Raw genomic sequence first — 22,195 nt, 5'->3', positions numbered from 1 at the left:
TAGTCTAATTTTTAAAAAAATACATTTTAAATGACTCTCTGGGTCTCATCACTCCCTAGATAGTTATGCTATGGATCTTTGCAATTCCCAAATGATATGATACGCCAAACATCCAATGACCATTGAGATTTATATCTATGGCATACTTATACCACCAAAACCAGCTAGGATTCCCACTGGATCTAGGAGAAGAATGGGGGAAAAAGTTTTGAACATATTTTCGTCAAAGAAGGTCGTGGCATTGCAAACATCTGTGAATTATTCACCCAGCTTCTAATGAAAAGACATTACCCAAAATTATTCCATTCAAAAATATGATCTAGTGGTGAAGTCACTTACCTGAGACTCAGGATATCTGGGTTCAATTCCCAGCTCTGCCACAAATTCACTGTGCAAACTCTAAAAAGTCATTTAATCTCCCTCTGCCTCAGTTCTCCATCTGGATAATGGGATACTACTACTTCCTTTGTCTGCCTGTAGCTATTTGCATTGTAAACTATCCCAGGCATGGATATAGCTCACTATATGTTTTTACAGATAGCACAATGAGGTTCTGACTGGGGTCTCTAGGCATTACTGTAATGCAAATAATTAACAAACCACCACTGCCACAATTAATTGACTAAACTATTTAACTGGCTTGGACAGTTACCTGCATGATCCTGTTGAAGGACATATTCACACCAATGAGTGATACCGTGTTGGCACAGGCCGATATTGTACAGGTGTGGAGGGGAAAAGCGCTGGAGTACTAGAGTATCAAAGACGACCTGATAGGGGACCCAGGGGATAGCTGAATGATAGCCACCCAAGTGGGAAGCATGCTCAAAAAGCTTCGGGGCTCATCTGGGACTGTTAATGCAGGCAAAATTCCCATGGCTGCATTGTTTAATCAGGCTCTGGCTTTGGTAGCAGAAGGAATGACAATTTTGTGAAGTGAAAAATAGTTTTCAGCAGTGAAAAGAGCTTTCTGAGTAAAGCTTGTTTCTTTGTGAAACTTGTTGGCATAGGAATAGCTGAGATGTTTTGACTGCTCATAAAAATGGCAAAACCATACATTCAATTAGCTATACTTTATGTATGAAATGTGTCACACAGTTTGATTGCCTTCTTCTCCAGGGGAAAAATCTCATTTTAACAATCAACTGGGATTTTTGTGTGTAGGTGTGACATTTATTTACTACTCATTACTACTCATTCAAACCAAGGACCCAATCCCGCAAGCATGTGCATGCTTAATTTAACCACTTGGGGCCTGATTCAAAGTCCACTGAAGTCAATTGAAAGTTTCCCATTGACTTCAGTGGGCTTCGGATCAGGCCCCTGAGCGATCTTATTCAATGGGACTAATCATGCGCATAAAGTTAAACACATGCATAAGCACTTGCAGGATTCAGGTCCAAATGAAACTTTTTGGTAACAACTACTTTATACATACAAGCTACCCCTGCTAAACCTAGTCTACACACAAAGCTGCACCAGTTTAACTAAAGTTAGGTTTTAAAAATGATTTAGTTGAGCTGGTGCAAAGAGCTGTGTGGAAAATCTTATTTTGGTTTAAACCAGGCTTATTTTGGTGTAGTTTAAATCAATTATAAGCAGGTTTAAACTAGCCTGAAATAAGACACACAAACCAAAATAAGACTCTCCACACAGAGGTTTATATCAGTTTCACTAAGCATGTGGTGTGTGTGCGGACAAGGCCTCAAAACCCTGTGTAGACATTCTTAAATAAATTTAAAACGGGCTTACATCAGTTTAGCTTGTCTGATGCAAGGATTTGCTCCAATTGCCCTAAGGAATTGCTCCAAGTCAGTTTTTAAACCACTTTTAATTAACCCAATGCAAGCTCTGTGTATAAATGTGGCTTTGCTCTTTCAGCTTTCATTTGATCACTGCTGCGCCAGAAAAAATATCCTCAGTTACTCAAAGGATAAACTAGTAGGGACCAAAAGCCCAAATTTTGCCAATATCCATCTGTAGTGGGTCGACACCCGCTCAGGCCCACAGTGGTTTAAGATAGCCCTGGGAAAGGGCTGGGGCAGAGGAAGGCAGCTGGGCTGATTGTGGAAGCAGCCTCAGCGGGGTGGGGGGCTGGGGGGGGATGGTAAGGGGCCACTCCCCAATCAGGGCTCAGCTGGCTCTATAAAGGCTGTGAGCCAGAAGCCCAGAGAGACTCTCTCTAGCTTCTGAGAGCGAGGGATCTGGCTGCAGGGACCTAAGCAGAGTACCTAGATTGGAGCAGGGCTGGGGAAGGGCCAAAGGAGCTGGGGAGCTCTAGCCAGGAAAGCCCCAGGCTGCGACCTAGCATTAGGCCCAACAGGTACTGGGGTTGCAGGGCACATTCCAAGGTTAGACAGAGGCAGCAGGTCCAAACCCAACCTTGCCTGTGATGAGTGGCTCATACTGCAGTCTGCCCAGGGCGCGGGGGCTAGCTGGTGACTGGCAGGAGCCTATGACTGAGGTGAGGTAGGGATAGTGGGTGGGGGGGGGTTTCCTGGGAGGGGGAGACCCAGAACTGTGGGGTACTGCCAGGGGGCAGCACCCAGTGAAAGGGGCATCGGGGTCCTGGGAGGGACACTGGAACCAGCAGCAAGGCAAGACACCGGCCTGAAGAGGGCGCTACAGAGGCTGGTGACCTAATTCCCAGAGATGACCAGCAGGGGGCACCGCTGGTGAGTCTGTGCCCGGTTACACCATCAAATCACTTTTTGTTTCCTTTGAAAGTTTCTTTGTTTAGGTCTAAGGCTTTCCATCACTTAATGGTAACAAGAATTTTAGTTAATTTACCTGGGAGGACATTCCATGGCATGGATAGAGGATCGCTTTGTCATCATCTTCTGCTCCCTGGTCTAAACAGTAGCCACTAGCTTTGCTGTTACGTACCTACAATGAGAGCGGAAAAAACAATTGCTTTAGGCACCGCTATCCATAATAAAAGCCCAGTTGATTGAAACTTTGTCGCTTTACAATTACCAAAGCAAACCGTATATGAAGATGCTCAACATTTCTTTGAGGAAGGAAAACACTCTCATTCACCATCACTGACACTTCATTAGTCCTTTACAAGTGTCCTACGAGAGACTTTGACAGTGAATTCCTTGTATGAAAAACACAGCTGCATTATCAAAATGTGCTACAATCTTGCCAAACTACCAACTTGGACCAGATCTGTATTTTCAAGTAATTGCACAAAGATCATAAACCACTAAAATTCACTGTAAAAGCCATAGGCCAAATCCTGCTCCGAGGTATGCTTGTGTAAATCTAGATTAATTATGTTGACTTCACTAGATTTACAATGGAATAAATAAGGGGAGAATTTAGCTCTTTATGCTGAAAACATGACTAACTACACCGGGGTGTTTCTGACAGAAGAGCACTTTATTTGTTAGTGTAGGGTGTATATAAAGCAAAAGTACATATAATGAACCTCAGCTGAAGTAGGAACATATATAGTAAAGTATGGGAGCAATATATTGTGTTTGGTGTATTGTCATGAGACAACACAATAATAATAATAAATAGTACTAGGAGAAAAGGAGTACTTGTGGCACCTTAGAGACTAACCAATTTATCTGAGCATAAGCTTTTGTGAGCTACAGCTCACTTCATCGGAGAATTTGTAAAGGTTCGAAGGTTAGGTGCAGGTAATCAACTAAACCAGAAGTTCAGATACTTTCCCAGACTATATGGGCTTTATCAGTCTGAAAAATCAGGGTGAAAGTATGGTGAGATTTCAGATGTTTCTTCCCTCTTAGTCAGGCTAGAAATATCACACAAGCAGCTTCTCTTATATTTTGGAACTGCCCGGAATCAGGGAGTGCAGATGAACATGAATATGTGACAAACACCTATTCTGATTTTACAAAGGAGTCATTTAACTGAACATCTTGAAACCATCAATAGGTCAGGTTTAGTTCAGAGGGTGAACACATTTTCAGGCATCCACATGTTATACAAATGACGGTGTAATTACTGCATAGGTAGCATAAAATATCACACATAAAATATAAGAAACTCAGTAAATACTGATTACTACATGAAACATAACAGGCAATTTGATGAGGGAATTAAGATATACCAGCAGTTAAGCTTCAGTAGGATTATTTTATGACAAAGGTACTACACGGGATAAATAAGATGAAGACAACTTTATGACGGGGCCTTAAAGATTGTGAATTGCGTCAATAAGAAATATACTTTTACTGCTGTGTCCATCTACTCAATACATTTATTTCCCCTAAACTCACTAAACTCCAGAGACTACAGTGACCTCTTTCTCTAAGAAAAATAACCAGAAGGGAAGATTTTTAATAACAAGTGATCCTTAGGTTTCAGAGTAACAGCCGTGTTAGTCTGTATTTGCAAAAAGAAAAGGAGTACTTGTGGCACCTTAGAGACTAACCAATTTATTTGAGCATGAGCTTTGAGCATTTTGAGCAATTTGAGCATGAGCATAAGTCATCCTTAGTGTCAATACATATATTTACCTACAGTATATTTCAACACAGACAAAGACTCCAGAGGAGCTATGCCAATTTACATCTGCTAAATATCTGGCTTTGACTCTTTATCTTGATACATTTTAATAACTAAGATACTTGACCATCAAGCTTCCTGTTTAACTCAAGGACCTTCTATCTGATCACTCAATGGAAACAGACTTCGTTATAGTGAATGATTTGCTGAAAACCTGGTGTAACAGGCATGACTTGATAGTGCCAATCCGCTTCTCAGTTTACAACCTTCTTGGACCTGACGGTTGCTAATAAGCTTATGTTGAATTTACTAAATGTCTTTTCTCATTTAGTGCCAGTGACTGTTATATTAAGTTGCAAAGTGATATTACCCAATAAAACGTTCACTTTGTATCAATATCTAAAGTGAATGACCTATTTTTATATGAGCTCAATCAAACGGCACAGGAAAGAAGAATGACCATATGAAAGCTCATTCCCTTAGGATTTGAATTTACCGTCAGTAGGCAATTTCAGATTTTTTTACAAATTGCATGACAGTGAAGTTATCAGAACTTTGCATAATTTCAAGGCCATAAGTCATATCAGCCTTTTTTTAAAATAGGAGATTATGCTATTTATATAGTTATTAAAACAAACAACATCAAAACCCCTACAGGTGAGCCTGAGCCACAGATGCACATCCAAGCTTTCCTAATTATCAGGGAGTTTTGGATCTTGGTTTTTGAATTGGCCATTGTAAATCAAAGGAATCAGCCACAAAGTATGCGCATGGATCAAAGCCTCTCTGAAGTTCTGATGTGTCTAGAACCAGGAGTTTTGTTTGGGCTGATCTTTAAATATATCTGTCTACAAAAATTAGGTTATATTTTGCAATATCTTATTCAGCAATAGTCTATGGGTGAGAGGGGGAAGAGGAGGAAAAGCAGAAGCTAATTGCAAACCAACTGTGATGTTTTTATCTATTTTGAGTCACATGTGTTGAGCATAAGACACACCCAACCGTAACCTCCACTCATGCTCTCTCAAGGGTATCAGTTTTCCTCCGACCAGCAGGATTTTCAAAACTCAATGGGCAAAGTCATAGAATCAAAGAATATCAGAGTTGGAAGGGACCTCAGGAGGTCATTTAGTCCAACCCCCTGCTCAGAGCAGGACCAATCCCCAACTAAATCATCCCAGCCAGGGCTTTGTCAAGCCTGACCTCAAAAACCTCAAAGGAAGGAGATTCCACCGCCTCCTTAGGTAACCCATTCCAGTACTTCACAACCCTCCTAGTGAAAAAGTTTTTCCTAATATCCAACCTAAACCTCCCCCACTGCAACTTGAGACCATTACTCCTTGTCCTGTCATCTGCTACCACTGAGAACAGTCTAGATCCATCCTCTTTGGAACCCCCTTTCAGGTAGTTGAAAGCAGCTATCAAATCCCCCCTCATTCTTCTCTTCTGCAGACTAAATAACCCCAGTTCTCTCAGCCTCTCTTCATAAGTCATGTGCTCCAGTCCCCTAATCATTTTTGTTGCCCTCCTCTGGACTCTTTCCAATTTTTCCACATCCTTCTTGTAGTTTGGGGCCCAAAACTGGACATAGTACTCCAGATGAGGCCTCACCAATGCCGAATAGAGGGGAATAATCACGTCCCTCGATCTGCTGGCATAAATTGGAGCTACTTATACAGCCCAAAATGCTGTTAGCCTTCTTGGCAACAAGGCACACTGTTGACTCATATCCAGCTTCTCATCCACTGTAACCGCTAGGTCCTTTTCTGCAGAACTGCTGCCTAAGTCAATGTATTCCATCCCAAGATCATAGTGTGGTCCAAAGAGAGACCCTTTTCTTAGAGGATACAGTGCCCCACGCCACCCCCACTTACGCCAATTAATTTAGATTACTCTAGGCAGCTGAGCTAGTTAAAGACTTTTTGTTTCTGGTGTTCATGCTGGCCCATTTGGGACAAATTGCCTTGGATTTACATTATCGAGGCTGCTATATACCAAAAGAAAAACCAGGAAGGTGCGTCTCATTGTTCATGACAGTGATTTAATCTGGTGCACTCCAATGGGAAAGGTAACATTGCTTATAGCCTACACTTTATAGACTGGATTAAAAGAGGTATGGGAAAGTTTGTGTTCCTGCTGTCAAGGCGATTTTAAATTGTACTGTGTCATCTGATGCCCACTAATTAAGATGAAAGGAATGCTCTAATGCAGTTATGATGTATTTTCAATGTTATACAGCACCTCTCCATAAGTGATTGTATTGTTGTAAACCCTCATTTCAGGATAGACGTTCTCCAGGTACCACTTAAAACTCCGGCACTGCAGTCGCTGTCGTAGAGCTATTCTTTCCGAAACATCTCCGAAATCAACTCCCGGGTTCTGCAAAGCAGGAATATAGCAGAGAAATTCCATCATATTGACTTTACAGTTGTTTTCTTTACTTGAAACCAAACTGGAATTTCTTTTGTTTGGAAGCTACATTTACGCCTTTCCTTTGTAAGTAGCTACTTATTGTACAGCTGGCCTGGACAACAGAGAATGGCAAAAGAAGAAAAACGAACAAAAAACAAAGTAAAAACAACATTTAAAAAACTGATATTATTGGCACATAGAGCTGTGCTAAATGTTTGCAATGAAACTTTAATCTAATTGCCCTGGTTACAGATTTTGTTACAAACTCAGGGCCTAATTTTGATTTAAGGGTACATCTACATTGCAGCCGGGACTGTGAAATGCAGCTTGTGTAGATGTACCCATGCTAACTTGCTGAAAATAGCAATGGGGGTGTGGCAGTCCATGCCACCGCATCCTCTCTGCTATATTAAAGCTAACTTGGGTACATCTACATGAGCTTCAAATCACACCCCTGGCTGCAGTGCAGACACACCCTATAGGTACGTCTTCACTGCAATGTAAGCTCAGGGTTAGTAGAACTTGAGTTAGCAGACCCTGGGTTTGTTAAGCTAGGGCTTTAGCATCTACACTCATTTGTAACCACAGGTTAGGAATTACAGAACCCTGGGTCCCAACCTGTGGCTCCAGCATCTACATTGCATTATGCAGGCCTGAGTCCAACCACTGTCCCAAAACGTGGCTGCTCTAGCCCTTTGTTCGTGTTGCAGTGTGGGAAAACTTGACTGCCCAACCTGACTGTCCAGAGGACAAAGAAAGTCAGCCCATAGGATTGTGGAATACTTTGTGGCAGACTCCCAGGGCATGAGTCCAGTGGGGCTGCACCCACACTGTAAAGCAACAGGGCTTGAACCCTGGGTCCCAGTTTGACTCAGGCTCAGACCCTCCAATCCCCCCCCACCACCACCCTGGGGTTCTGGAACCCTAGTTCCAAGCCCTAGGTTAGTGCAATTTATTTATAGAAGGAAGGGGTGTTGGGCTTGAGCTTGAGTTCAAATCCTGGGCTTACACTGCAATGTAGACATACCCTAAATCAGTGGTTCTCAACCTGCGGCCCAATCAGCACACAGCTGCGGCCCATGTGACATCCTCAGGGCCATACAGGTAATAATGGATGTGGTCCACAACCTAAATAGGTTGTGGCCCTAAATTATACCAGTTTTACACTGGTATAACTCCAGTAACTGACTCCTACAGAGTTAAAATCAGCGTAAATGGGATCAGGATTAAGCCCCCTTAAAATGTAATGTAAAAGGTTCATTACATTTCACTAAACTTTTGAGTAGACCGTTCTCCAGTTTCATATGAATCAGAGTTGATTTGTGGAGTTTTGACGTAACATGTGATGAAACTCAGCACCTGTGATGGAACTGTGCTTTGAGATTTTGCATGCCTTTGAAAACAAAATTAAAAACAAAAATTCAGGTTGACGCATCAACTCATGTGATCCAAAACCCGAGCCAGATCTTCAGTTAGTGTAAATCAGCATAGCTCCATTGACAGCAAGCAGGACTTCAACACTGATTTACATCCCGCTGATTTACACCACCCAAGGATCTGTCCCAATGTTTGTAGGAACCCCAGTGAACTGACGCTGAGAAGTTTTGCACTGATCTAATTGTAAGCACCTTATATGTTTCCTTCAGAAAGATCCCTATGTGCTTTACAAACAATATTGAATACTGGCTTACAGTTCAGCAGCATATTTTAGCTTGAGCTTTATTAGTATCCCCACTAGACAGGTTTCTGGAGAGAACACAACTTTAGTAATGAACAGCCTTTTCTATTGAGTTTGCTGGGTGCATTGCTGCTTGCTGATGCAAAGTTCTGTACATTTGCTGATGCAAAGTTCAGCATACATTCAAAGGAATGTGAAGCTGAATTGTGTGTTACTTCTGGCTACACTGAAGGGGAGTATCTTTCATATGTAGTCGATATTGCACATCATTCAGCATGAAGAAGGTTAATTGCTAGATACCTGGATCACCACAGTTGGCAGGGAAAGGATTCCAAGAAAGGGTATAACCAAATCTTTGGTGCATTGAAACAATGTTTTCTTGACTTTGTAAAGAAGTTTGCCGGTTCATAGGAGCATTGTTTTGCTTTTGTGTATCAATCAACCATCCTCTAGCCAGAATGCAAGCCATTCATAGACTCTCAGTGGCTTGAAACAGCAATCAAGTACAGAAAGGATAGTGTGAATTACAATGGGGTGCTGTCCACTGATAGGGCAGGCGTTAGCAATGCTACTATCTACTTTACTGGCAAAGAGCACTCACTGTTCTACAATTAAGCAACCCATCATCTCATTCACTGTCATTTCAATTGAAAGTGAAACTTAGTATGACAAACAGACAGGCTTCGCAGCTCCCTGTACTATTGTGTCTGTCCTAGGTAAGCTATGGTCCTATAGCGTATGGATTATTGGCTGGTGGTGTTGGTGCAACACACTCAATGCTTCATGTGAAGATGAATAGGGTAGATAGTTCTTGTTGACGGAGCGGGAGGTTTTTACTCCTCTAACACCCGTATGATCTAGTCCTATAGCTAACCAGAGTACCGTACGTTTTGTTTAATACCCCAGTGCAACAGAGCTGTGAAACAGCAGCACTCTAACTTTTTTCAAGAACGAATGGGGGTTTTATGTCCTACATTTTATCAATCATTTTCTCTGATGGAAAGTAAGTTTTAATGTACCAGGCTTCTTGCTGATTTTATGTCCTTCCAATATAGATGCGTCTGTTTTTTTCAAAGCACTGCTTTATGGTTTCAGTGCAGAAAACTGCATCAAAAAGTAATCTCTGAGAAATTTAAGAAAATCATATTTTGGCATAAATGTTTATTTAAATGTCTCTCTCTCTTTTTTTTTTTACTCTCAGCTTTGATTTGTGGAAACCATCAAGCAAACAGATTTAGCAGTTTCTTTTTTCTCTTCCCAGCGGAAGTCTAAGAGCCCTTTCCAAGGGATGCAAACCCGACCACAGTGGGTTTACAGGAAAATGTTTATCGATGCACATTTTTACGTCATTCCCACACCAAGATCAGGACCCAATTGTGCTAGATGCTATATATACACACAGCAAGAGATAGAACGTGCCTACACCATTGTGACCAAACTACAAAGCTAGACCGTTTGGGTCTGATTCTCCCATCCATTATACCAACGGTGAGCTCCACTGAATCACTCCAGCATAAACTGGTGTAAACGGAGTGGAGAATCAGGCTCAGCGTGTTTATTCATATCACGCACCATGACATTTATCTGTAGACATTTCGGGGTGCTTATCTGTGTAATATCTGAGTATCTCAAAGATGAATGACGTCATCATAAATGAATGACTTCCTCCCAGGAATCAAATTAGCCCAGTTCACTGTGTTAGGATTAGGTCATAAACGTGGGTCACTGCTCATCAGTGTGCACCTGAACTTATTCTGGGGCAACAAATTAAGATGGCAGAGTTCTTTGTTTTGAATATTTGCTGCTATGAAAGTGCTCTTCCTCCCACCCTCGGTCAATAGGTGATGGATTTAATAGTATCACCCAGCACAAACAGAGGTAACTTAGATCAGATATCCATAGTTCTCTGCCTCCATTTACTCAGTTATAGAGTGTTCTCCACTTACCGTCATTGGGATGTTCCATGCCATGTAAACATGTGACTTGAAGTCATCCATCCAGACCTCAGCAGCCCGCAGGGCATTGCGCTTTGCATAGTAATCAATGTCATTGTTGTAAGGTTTCTTTGTGCGTTCAATGTGGGCAACTCTTGAACAAGGTAAGACTTCCATGCTTCCTCCGCACTGCCAGACCTGTGCAAGAGTTGGAGGATAAAACAAACCATCAAACAAGAACTTTTTCCTTGAAAACAGGCTGATATGACTGTTTATGGTAAGATATTGTACAGCGGGTGATACATCAGACTCTGATGACTTGAGATAGAGTTACTGCTCTTTGAGCCCTTAGGCAAAGCAGCAATTGCATGAGAAACCCTGACATCTGGATGTTAGGCACTGGATTCAGGTGATGTAAACTGACACAGGTCCACTGAAGCTAGCTGAGGATCTAACTGTGGCTGTCATATTCCATTTCACGGGCTGTGTGCTTGTGTACACTGGGGCTTATTTCCTGCACCAAATTTCCATATAAACGAATTAATTGCTAACAGCTCAGGTATGCCCATTTCTGAAAGAAGCTATGTGATGCCTGTGCAGTGGGCATGGAACATATCAGATGGGGCATTCAGCACTGGAGCCTGTAGGCGCTTGAATCATAGAATCATAGAATATCAGGGTTGGAAGGGACCCCAGAAGGCCATCTAGTCCAACCCCCTGCTCAAAGCAGGACCAATTCCCAGTTAAATCATCCCAGCCAGGGCTTTGTCAAGCCTGACCTTAAAAACCTCTAAGGAAGGAGATTCTACCACCTCCCTAGGTAACGCATTCCAGTGTTTCACCACCCTCTTAGTGAAAAAGTTTTTCCTAATATCCAATCTAAACCTCCCCCACTGCAACTTGAGACCATTACTCCTCGTTCTGTCATCTGCTACCATTGAGAACAGTCTAAAGCCATCCTCTTTGGAACCCCCTTTCAGGTAGTTGAAAGCAGCTATCAAATCCCCCCTCATTCTTCTCTTCTGCAGGCTAAACAATCCCAGCTCCCTCAGCCTCTCCTCATAACTCATGTGTTCCAGTCCCCTAATAATTTTTGTTGCCCTTCGCTGGACTCTCTCCAATTTATCCACATCCTTCTTGAAGTGTGGGGCCCAAAACTGGACACAGTACTCCAGATGAGGCCTCACCAATGTCGAATAGAGGGGAACGATCACGTCCCTCGATCTGCTCGCTATGCCCCTACTTATACATCCCAAAATGCCATTGGCCTTCTTGGCAACAAGGGCACACTGCTGACTCATATCCAGCTTCTCGTCCACTGTCACCCCTAGGTCCTTTTCTGCAGAACTGCTGCCTAGCCATTCGGTCCCTAGTCTGTAGCTGTGCATTGGGTTCTTCCGTCCTAAGTGCAGGACCCTGCACTTATCCTTATTGAACCTCATCAGATTCCTTTTGGCCCAATCTTCCAATTGGTCTAGGTCCTTCTGTATCCTATCCCTCCCCTCCAGCGTATCTACCACTCCTCCCAGTTTAGTATCATCCGCAAATTTGCTGAGAGTGCAATCCACACCATCCTCCAGATCATTTATGAAGATATTGAATAAAACCGGCCCCAGGACCGACCCTTGGGGCACTCCACTTGATACCGGCTGCCAACTAGACATGGAGCCATTGATCACTACCCGTTGAGCCCGACAATTTAGCCAGCTTTCTACCCACCTTATAGTGCATTCATCCAGCCCATACTTCCTTAACTTGCTGACAAGAATACTATGGGAGACCGTGTCAAAAGCTTTGCTAAAGTCAAGAAACAATACATCCACTGCTTTCCCTTCATCCACAGAACCAGTAATCTCATCATAAAAGGCGATTAGATTAGTCAGGCATGACCTTCCCTTGGTGAATCCATGCTGGCTGTTCCTGATCACTTTCCTCTCATGCAAGTGCTTCAGGATTGATTCTTTGAGGACCTGCTCCATGATTTTTCCAGGGACTGAGGTGAGGCTGACTGGCCTGTAGTTCCCAGGATCTTCCTTCTTCCCTTTTTTAAAGATTGGCACTACATTAGCCTTTTTCCAGTCATCCGGGACTTCCCCGGTTCGCCACGAGTTTTCAAAGATAATGGCCAGTGGCTCTGCAATCACAGCCGCCAATTCCTTCAGCACTCTCGGATGCAACTCGTCCGGCCCCATGGACTTGTGCACGTCCAGCTTTTCTAAATAGTCCCTAACCGCCTCTATCTCCACAGAGGGCTGGCCATCTCTTCCGCATTTTGTGATGCCCAGCGCAGCAGTCTGGGAGCTGACCTTGTTAGTGAAAACAGAGGCAAAAAAAGCATTGAGTACATTAGCTTTTTCCACATCCTCTGTCACTAGGTTGCCTCCCTCATTCAGTAAGGGGCCCACACATTCCTTGGCTTTCTTCTTGTTGCCAACATACCTGAAGAAACCCTTCTTGTTACTCTTGACATCTCTGGCTAGCTGCAGCTCCAGGTGCGATTTGGCCCTCCTGATAACATTCCTACATGCCCGAGCAATATTTTTATACTCTTCCCTGGTCATATGTCCAACCTTCCACTTCTTGTAAGCTTCTTTTTTATGTTTAAGATCCGCTAGGATTTCACCATTAAGCCAAGTTGGTCGCCTGCCATATTTACTATTCTTTCGACTCATCGGGATGGGTTGTCCCTGTAACCTCAACAGGGATTCCTTGAAATACAGCCAGCAGGAGATTGCCCTTCAGTCAGGAAAGGAATTATGTGCATGAGAAATGTAAACAGAAAACAAGTGGCACACCTTATTCAGCTTCCCATTATAGAAAACACATGCTTTCCTTTTGAAAGTCAGGATATTGTTCCTTTTCAAAATTTGCCCGAGAACAATCCTGCCCAACCCCCTGGGTATGTAAGGCTATTATGGCCACACTGCCCCTTTTAGGTGCTAGCTGGAGCAGAGCTAGCCCGTGTATGTCTACCTGTGACAGGAATTACATCACCCAGCTGCTGTATAGACATGCCTTTGGGCTACGAGCCTGCACAAGGGAGTGAGGGTGAGACTACTTGGACTGCATAGACTTTAGGTTTCATTGTGTAAGTGAGCAGGTGCTCCAGGAGAATGTGGGCAAGAGGACTGGGGAATGGACAGAGCCCTGGACCATGCAATACACATAATGTCATAATCTGCTGCTGGTATAAGCCAGCGGTAAATTCCCTCTGTCCCCTGACAAAGCCAGGGGGAAGCAGAGCAGGAGCAGTGTCAGAGGCGTCTCTCTAGTCACAGTGCCTCCTAGTGTTATCCCAGCGCTGGTGCAGCTTATGCATCTCAACCTGCACCTGAAGTCTCAATCCAGCCCTTAGGAAACAAGAGATCTTAAAATATAAGCAAGAGTCCATAGCTTCCCAAGGTCACATATTGCTGAGAAGAACAGCTCATTTTCCACACAAGTTGGACTCCATGAAAAGACAAGGGATTTGTACCCTACACATAGCATGCCCTTTCAGAAAGAAAGACAAATTACTTGGAGAATGGCAGATAAAATTCTGTTCCTTTACGCTGCTTTTTTTTAAAAAATACTTTATTAGTAAATATTTATTTATTGCCCTACTAGTTGTTGACTAGTAAATCACTGGCCACAGAAATTTGCATTTGATAAATGAAACACACTGAAAAACACATTGCTCATAAATTTGGACTGACATACGCCTAGAACTTCCACTGTGAAAGGAAAGTGCACCCCTGCCCTCAAAAAAGGGAAATGAGCAATACTCTTCAGTGTATTGTTATTTGTCCTACCCGGCTTGGGATCCAGCCATGTAATATGCTGTACATTTTTCTTTCTCTTTCTATGGTTCATGACCTTGTAATTTTTATGAATATATTTTGATACTAAGGGTAAATACATTATCTGAGTGGCAGATTTATTTCCCTCTAACAGTGATGCTTAGGCAAAAGAGAGAAACTAAAAGGTACTAAACCACAGCATTAAGAGAAACTATTTAGCTCATCTATAAATTCAACATAAGTAGTTATATTTTGGTGATGAATTCTCCCCAGATGAAATCCACAGGGGACCTGGACACCTCATTTTGAAGAAAACAGCATCAGAAATATATTGCCTCAGGGTACAGAACGCTCACCCTGTCAAACATGCTGTGTGTTGCTTAGCAGACTGTGCACATTTGCACAATTAACCCATCTGCAAGCACTCAGATTACTTTACATTTCACTCCTGTCTCCCCTCTTCTGCCATCCTCTAAACAGGAATGAGGTATCCGTTGAAGATGAGGCACAAGAATCCTTTGTGAGCTGTGATCAACGATGCCAGGAAGTGGAACATTTCAGCGTATGAAACAGACAAGATAGTTCTGAGCTACTGCCACTCAGACTGGCTGGTCAATTCTCTATGGAGGGGTACACCCCTTAAAATGTCCTAGAGTACGAGGAATATCCCATATTCATTCCCACATCTTATAAAACTTAGCACTCACACAGCAGTTCTCACGCAGAGCTCTTGAAGTGCCTTATTCAGGTGAGTAAGCATCAAGATCCTCATTTCACAGATGGGGAACCAGAGATGCAGAGAGTCTAAGGTCCACACTTTCCAGATTGGTCACTAATTCTCGAGTCTTCCATTTCTGGGTGTCCATTTTAAACACACGTAGGACTTGGTTTTCATAGGTGATGAGAACCCACGATACCAAGTGATGTTTCTAGCAGCAGGAGGCTAGCCATGCTCTTTGCTCATTTAATGGGAAATGCCAAAGTGAGTATCTTTTTCAAGACTATTGAACACAAGACCCAACCTGGCTCTTTTTCTCCCTAATGTGATTTAACATGGCCCAGATGTGGTACAATGCTCTTTGCTGTTTAAAAAAAAAAAAACAGACAAAAACAACAGGAAAGTATTTTGCAGTGAGCCACCCTGGTTCACATATTGAGAGCTGCCCAGCTGTAGCATTGGAACAAGCAGGACAGGGAAGGTACAAGAGAGATGGGAACAAACTAAGGCATTTAGCCAACCATTTGTTCTTGAAACAATGCCTCGGATTGCCCCAGACATGAGAAACAGCTGTGTGTTTTATTCTGTTCTGTAGAAGTTCTTGTACTGGGCTCATCATTGTCATATTTACCAGCAGGGGAACCTCAGACTTTGCAGGTTGTTCTGTGGAGATGAGAGTGAGAGTGTTGTTATTCCACAGGAGGAGAGATGAGAGGCTCAGGCTTCTCAAGTCTGCATGTCTCCAGACATCTGCCAGAGGCCAGGGCCCACCAGACTAGTTCTGGGACTCCTGCCTCATCTGCCTGGCAGCATGTCTCCATCATCAGTCACTCCCGCACCCCACCACGTACTCAGTGGCCCATAATAAATAATAACAGGTTTCAGAGTAACAGCCGTGTTAGTCTGTATTCGCAAAAAGAAAAGGAGTACTTGTGGCACCTTAGAGACTAACCAATTTATTTGAGCATAAGCTTTCGTGAGCTACAGCTCACTTCATCGGATGCATACCGTGGAAACTGCTGAAGACATTATACATGGTCTCTGTGTGTATAATGTCTTCTGCAGTTTCCACGGTATGCATCCGATGAAGTGAGCTATAGCTCACAAAAGCTTATGCTCAAATAAATTGGTTAGTCTCTAAGGTGCCACAAGTACTCCTTTTCTTTTTGCATAATAAATAAGTGTGTTTTATTTTGAAACTAGCTCATTGGGAATGTGGCAATTAATTGTCCAGCTCACTCAAGCGTCCCATTGGAAGCTGGTGTGTCAGTCAAACACCGGCTTACACCTTTTGTACTCACTGATAGAAGCCAATTCCTATGTAGTAAATCCTGTTGCCATGTAGAAAGAGGACAATGTCTAGATGCTCTCAAACACTGCAGCTCAGAGTTATTTCCAATACTGCCATGCTCCTCTGGGTGACTGTTAATGTTCAAAAACATCCCAGGATTTAGAACGCAACTGAATAATTTGTCACCAGGGTGGTCCCAATTTTGAAGTAACTTTTACAAAATTACAGGATTGCTCGACAGAGACCTAATTCTCTTTAAATTGAAATGTGTCCTATGTTGTCGTCAGCCATTCAGCCCTTGGAAACCCACTTTCTGAAAACATTTGTCCATTGAGTAGTGCGTGAAATGATTTGTTTTACCTCAGAAAATTAGAGTGGAATTCAAATGCTTTATGACCACTCTTGTGTGTGTGTGTTTAAAAGCACTGAGGGAAGGAGTTCACCTGCATTTCAAAAGCAACTGGGGTTGGAGATTATTCCTACACCCACGCTCCAACAAGTGCTCTCATGACGTGGTTTTGTACGGTCAACACAGCTATACAGGAGTCGTCAGTTTGGCAGGTGTGGTTATGGCTAATCTATGGCCTGACTAATCTAATCGCCTTCTATGATGAGATTACTGGTTTTGTGGATGAAGGGAAAGCAGTGGATGTATTGTTTCTTGACTTTAGCAAAGCTTTTGACACGGTCTCCCACAATATTCTTGTCAGCAAGTTAAAGAAGTATGGGCTGGATGAATGCACTATAAGGTGGGTAGAAAGTTGGCTAGATTGTCGGGCTCAACGGGTAGTGATCAATGGCTCCATGTCTAGTTGGCAGCCGGTGTCAAGTGGAGTGCCCCAGGGGTCGGTCCTGGGGCCGGTTTTGTTCAATATCTTCATAAATGATCTGGAGGATGGTGTGGATTGCACTCTCAGCAAATTTGGGGATGATACTAAACTGGGAGGAGTGGTAGATACGCTGGAGGGCAGAGATAGGATACAGAGGGACCTAGACAAATTGGAGGATTGGGCCAAAAGAAATCTGATCAGGTTCAATAAGGATAAGTGCAGGGTCCTGCACTTAGGACGGAAGAACCCAATGCACAGCTATAGACTAGGGACCGAATGGCTAGGCAGCAGTTCTGCGGAAAAGGACCTAGGGGTGACAGTGGACGAGAAGCTGGATATGAGTCAGCAGTGTGCCATTGTTGCCAAGAAGGCCAATGGCATTTTGGGATGTATAAGTAGGGGCATAGCGAGCAGATCGAGGGACGTGATCGTCCCCCTCTATTCGACATTGGTGAGGCCTCAGATGGAGTACTGTGTCCAGTTTTGGGCCCCACACTACAAGAAAAATGTGGATAAATTGGAGAGAGTCCAGCGAAGGGCAACAAAAATGATTAGGGGTCTGGAACACATGACTTATGAGGAGAGGCTGAGGGAACTGGGATTGTTTAGTCTGCAGAAGAGAAGAATGAGGGGGGATTTGATAGCTGGTTTCAACTACCTGAGAGGTGGTTCCAGAGAGGATGGTTCTAGACTATTCTCAGTGGTAGAAGAGGACAGGACAAGGAGTAATGGTCTCAAGTTGCAGTGGGGGAGGTTTAGGTTGGATATTAGGAAAAGCTTTTTCACTAGGAGGGTGGTGAAACACTGGAATGCATTACCTAGGGAGGTGGTAGAATCTCCTTCCTTAGAAGTTTTTAAGGTCAGGCTTGACAAAGCCCTGGCTGGGATGATTTAATTGGGGATTGGTCCTGCTTTGAGCAGGGGGTTGGACTAGATGACCTCCTGAGGTCCCTTCCAACCCTGATATTCTATAATTCTATGGCAGAAGAAGAAAAGTCAGTCTGCCCTTGGATGTGTGTTTGCAGCTTCTACTGACTTTCTGCAAGGCCCAGCAGGTCTCAAACCCAGATTTGCAGAGCTGCTAGGCAGCAAACACCTCCACGCTGCTGTAACCAGCTCATCTTCCACTACCCCTGTCGCACTATGGACACAGACCACAGGAAGTCCCACTTCAAGGGGTCTAACAGGCAAAAGCCTCATTGGCTCCCTACTCTATATAAACCCAAGGGGCATTTGAGGACATGTCCAGGCAACAGTGTAGGTCTCCTGCCACTGGACCATTCCTGCTTTCTGCTCTTGAACTCAGTTTTGGCCGTGGTTTAATTTGGACCTTGCCTCCTGACCCAGATCCTGAAACCCGACTCAGATGCTGATCCTTAGTATTGTCCCCAGCCTGGAACTTGACCATGAACTTCTCCATTATTCTTGGCCTCATGTTTGACCCTGCTCTGACCCTCGGTCCTGGCTGCCCTTGCCAGGACTCTGACACGTTCATACGAATTGTAACTGCACAGCCAGGGATATAGTTGGCAGTATGAAAACCCAGTCTAGAAAGAAAGACTATAATAATAAAAAATAGAAATCTGTATCCTGCTTTGAAGTTCTGCAGCTCAGATATGTCACTGTTCGGGAAGAAACTAAAATAAAAAGCAAACCCCTCCATTAATAAAACCTTTCACTCAAGGCAACCGCAGAGGAAGAAGTATCCAGAATGCTTGGCATTAGAGCAGGTGTTCAACTTTTGTGATGGATTTGCTTCCAAGTAATCACCTTCACTGAGGATTTACATTGCCACTCCAGAAGCACACACATTTATTGGAAGCTGAGGCACAAATTTATTAAAACAAAGCTCTAACCGTTTTTGTTTCGCCCAACCCATCAGGCTGAAAGTTTAAGGTTTCTCCAAGCACTTCTCACCTAGACCCAAGTGGGGGATCCCTTTAAAGACACAGAGGATTTAATTACATGCTGGTACTGATGATTCTGCTGCTAGCAGCGGTCATTGTACTAAAGAGAGCACCCTATAGGCATTTGGGACACTGTTGTACGGGAACCTCAGGAGTGTGGGCCACATTCAGTTGCATTTATACAGATGATTTATGCCTGATTTACACGAGTGTCAAATATCAGTATATTGTACTAGGACTAATTAACCTCGGCGTCATACTGTGGATGCCAAAGAGAATTCGGCATGAAACAAGGTCAGGCCTTTTATGCATAATAATTTCCAACCTGCTTCAAGACTAGTTTAACAAACACTAATTTAACTTTTCAACCGTCTTCCCGTTCGCTGAATTCCTCTCCCAGTGAGCCTGGGAATTTCACATAAGCCCTGAAGAACAGATTTGATTTTCTATCTGATCTTTGTAGATATTAAAGATTCCTTGGTACTTTTTGTAAATCCTGATGTCGTTAGCCATAATTTGCCTTAACCTCCACGGCTGCATTGTACTGTGCCTTATTATATAAAGCTCCATCCTAAAGAAAAGGGTGATATTAGTATAGAAAACCCCAAGCAGTCATGTCAGCAAGCAGTGATGCTAGCAGTGCCTGGACAGGAATAGATATTCTACCCTGTCCCTTTCAGGATACTGACCTAGATGTTTTACTGGTGAACTGCACACCAGTTTCATAGGCCCATGGAGCCACCTCAGCCCCTCAGCACCAGGCTATTTCCATGCATTGCCCTCCTGCCCACACACCTTGTGAAGGTTCTTTCCTTATTTCCTCCCCACCCCTCCTCTAGTGAAAGAAGGCTCTTTATCTCCCAGGGAGCCTCAGACAAACTGAAACAGGCCAAATATAAGATCATCCGAGACTTGCCGTTTCCCATTCATTTCAACTGTTCAAGTCTACATTCTGCCACGAGGTGTGCCTGCTTGAGATAGTACAATCAAGAACCCTTCCAGGCTCACTGCTAGCAGCTTCTCCTGTGTCAGGAGATCCAGCGCACTGGAGGGGATCCCTTTTTAAAAGGGATAATGATTGTCCCAGTCACTATTTCTTTCATGCAGTAGGTAAGAGACTGGAGGAAGCCAGCTTTGCATTGCACACCTCGCAGCAGGTTCCTTCTTCTCAGTCTCATCCTATTGATGATGACAATAATACTTTGCACCAGAGGGTAGCTGTGTTAGTCTGTATCCACAAAAACAACAAGGAGTCCGGTGACACCTTAAAGACTAAAGGTTAAAATAAATCTGTTAGTCTTTAAGGTGCCACCGGACTCCTTATTGTTTTAATAATACTTTGCACTTCTATAGCTATTTCCATCTGAGTCAGCACTTCACAAAGGTGGATGATCAGCACCTCTGAAAGCTAGGCATTTAAGCCATAACCTGCTAGAATTGGACTCCTTGATATTTAATTCAAATGGTTCTGAACTCCACCTAAACAATGCATACCACAGAGAATAATGTAGGGAGCCTTTCACTGAATGCCAGACTTTCACTTTTCTACATGGCATATGAAACCAACAGATCAGATAGTGGAGTTTTTAGTACTGCTCAGACATCACACGTTTTATGATATCCCAGCATGGGAATTCTTAAAAGCCAGTGATCTGAGTTTTACTTACATTTTCAAAGTAAAGCCTCTCAGAGATCTAATGTTTTCTACCTGTGATGTTTTGAATTCAATTTATCAAAGCGATTTCAAAAGAAATTCAGGAAGGCAACGGAAAGGAAAAAAAAAATACATCCCACGCTAGGTACCAGAAGGAACCTATTTAACCATCAGCAGCACAAAACAGCAGAAAATAAATTGGCCCAGCCTTGCAAACAAGTGGAGGAAGCTGAAAATCAAGTTAGTATTGCTCTGGAAGACTGTAATGTTTCCACTAACCTTATTCAGGCTCTAGAGGTGGTGGAATCTCTTCGTAATGATTAAGATGACTTGGAAAATACGAGCCTGCACTCTAGTCTATACTTTCTTGGTGTTTGTCAGCAGCGGACATCCTCTGGGCTGCAGCCCCTGCAACTCATTCAAGGAGGCCACCAACTACTGCGAGAGGTGCCGGTGGCGTCAATCTATCTTATATGGCCCCCATTACAGTCATGTCTGAACATCTGTTCCCATTCTCTCTCCCTCTCTGGTCCTCCACTGAAGCAGGTCACTTGCAACTGCTCCTCTAGTCCCCAGAAACAACAAATGCCTCCAAACCCTTGCACCAATTCCTCTGGAGCATCGTGGGACCTGACACTTCCTTTAAAGCCGAGATGGAACAAGGATAGAGTGGGACTACCGTTAGTCTTTGGGGCTCGTGGAGATCAGGAGGCCCTCTCAGAATGATTAATTGTGGGGTCCCTGGTATGAAAGTCATCATGAGCTCTGCCTGGAAGAAGCTGGCAACACCTGAAGGCTAGGAAGGTAGGGACACAGTAGCCAGGCAATCATGGTGTGCAATTACAGGTCATGTGGATATGCCTGAGCTAATTTAATCTAGTTGACTTGTTACCAGAGGCTCATGGACTATAGAACTCCACCTGGAATCAGGCTGCCAGCCCACACTGAACACCAGGATGCCTTGGATTCATTGCTCTGGTACCCAAGATAGCCAGGTTAAAACTAACTTAGGTCTGTCTACACAAGCTGCAATCACACCCTATGACTGCAGTGTAGACGCACCCACAAGTAACACTTACATTCCCATCAGATCTATTTGGGCCTTTTCCAACTCCCTTTAAAATTTTGTTTAAAATAAAAACCCAAGCACACAGCAAACTGTATGACACTGAAACAAAAGCCACAGGAATATTCCTAACCAGGCAAGGCAAAGTTTCATTGTTTGCAAGAGAAGAAGAAATCTTCAGGGTCAAAAAATGCAGAAGAACCATACGACTCATCTCTGACTCTCGCATGACATGGGATGTGAAAGACTAACACAATGGGCATTGTCCCAAGGAAAGTGAAAAAACACGCCAGCACTGTCTCCTATTGCCAGCCAAACACAGAACAATACTGATTTAAGCTGTTCCCCAGTTCTTTAAGGATGTAGCCCAGCTCTTGGTCATACTAGAAACATTTTTAACAGGCATTAACATTGATGTTTACAGTAGGATTATATTTCTTGGTT

General features: G+C 43.4%; 1 protein-coding gene across 4 annotated transcripts in view; it reads right to left on the bottom strand.

Annotated features, from left to right (window-relative positions):
* Positions 1–22,195, bottom strand: part of GALNT9 (polypeptide N-acetylgalactosaminyltransferase 9) — a 222,310-nt gene that overhangs the window by 14,743 nt on the left and 185,372 nt on the right. For all 4 annotated transcript variants that reach the window (XM_073312257.1, XM_073312258.1, XM_073312261.1 and 1 more), the window contains 3 exons: positions 10,519–10,704; positions 6,724–6,861; positions 2,791–2,886 (listed from right to left, as the gene is read on the bottom strand). In XM_073312257.1, coding sequence (XP_073168358.1) covers positions 2,791–2,886; positions 6,724–6,861; positions 10,519–10,704 — 420 coding nt within the window. The remainder of the gene's footprint in view (positions 1–2,790; positions 2,887–6,723; positions 6,862–10,518; positions 10,705–22,195) is intronic.

Source organism: Lepidochelys kempii, chromosome 15 (genome assembly GCF_965140285.1).
Source record: "Lepidochelys kempii isolate rLepKem1 chromosome 15, rLepKem1.hap1, whole genome shotgun sequence".
Classification (NCBI taxonomy): Eukaryota; Metazoa; Chordata; order Testudines; family Cheloniidae; genus Lepidochelys; species Lepidochelys kempii.
This window is presented reverse-complemented; position numbering and strand designations above follow the sequence as displayed.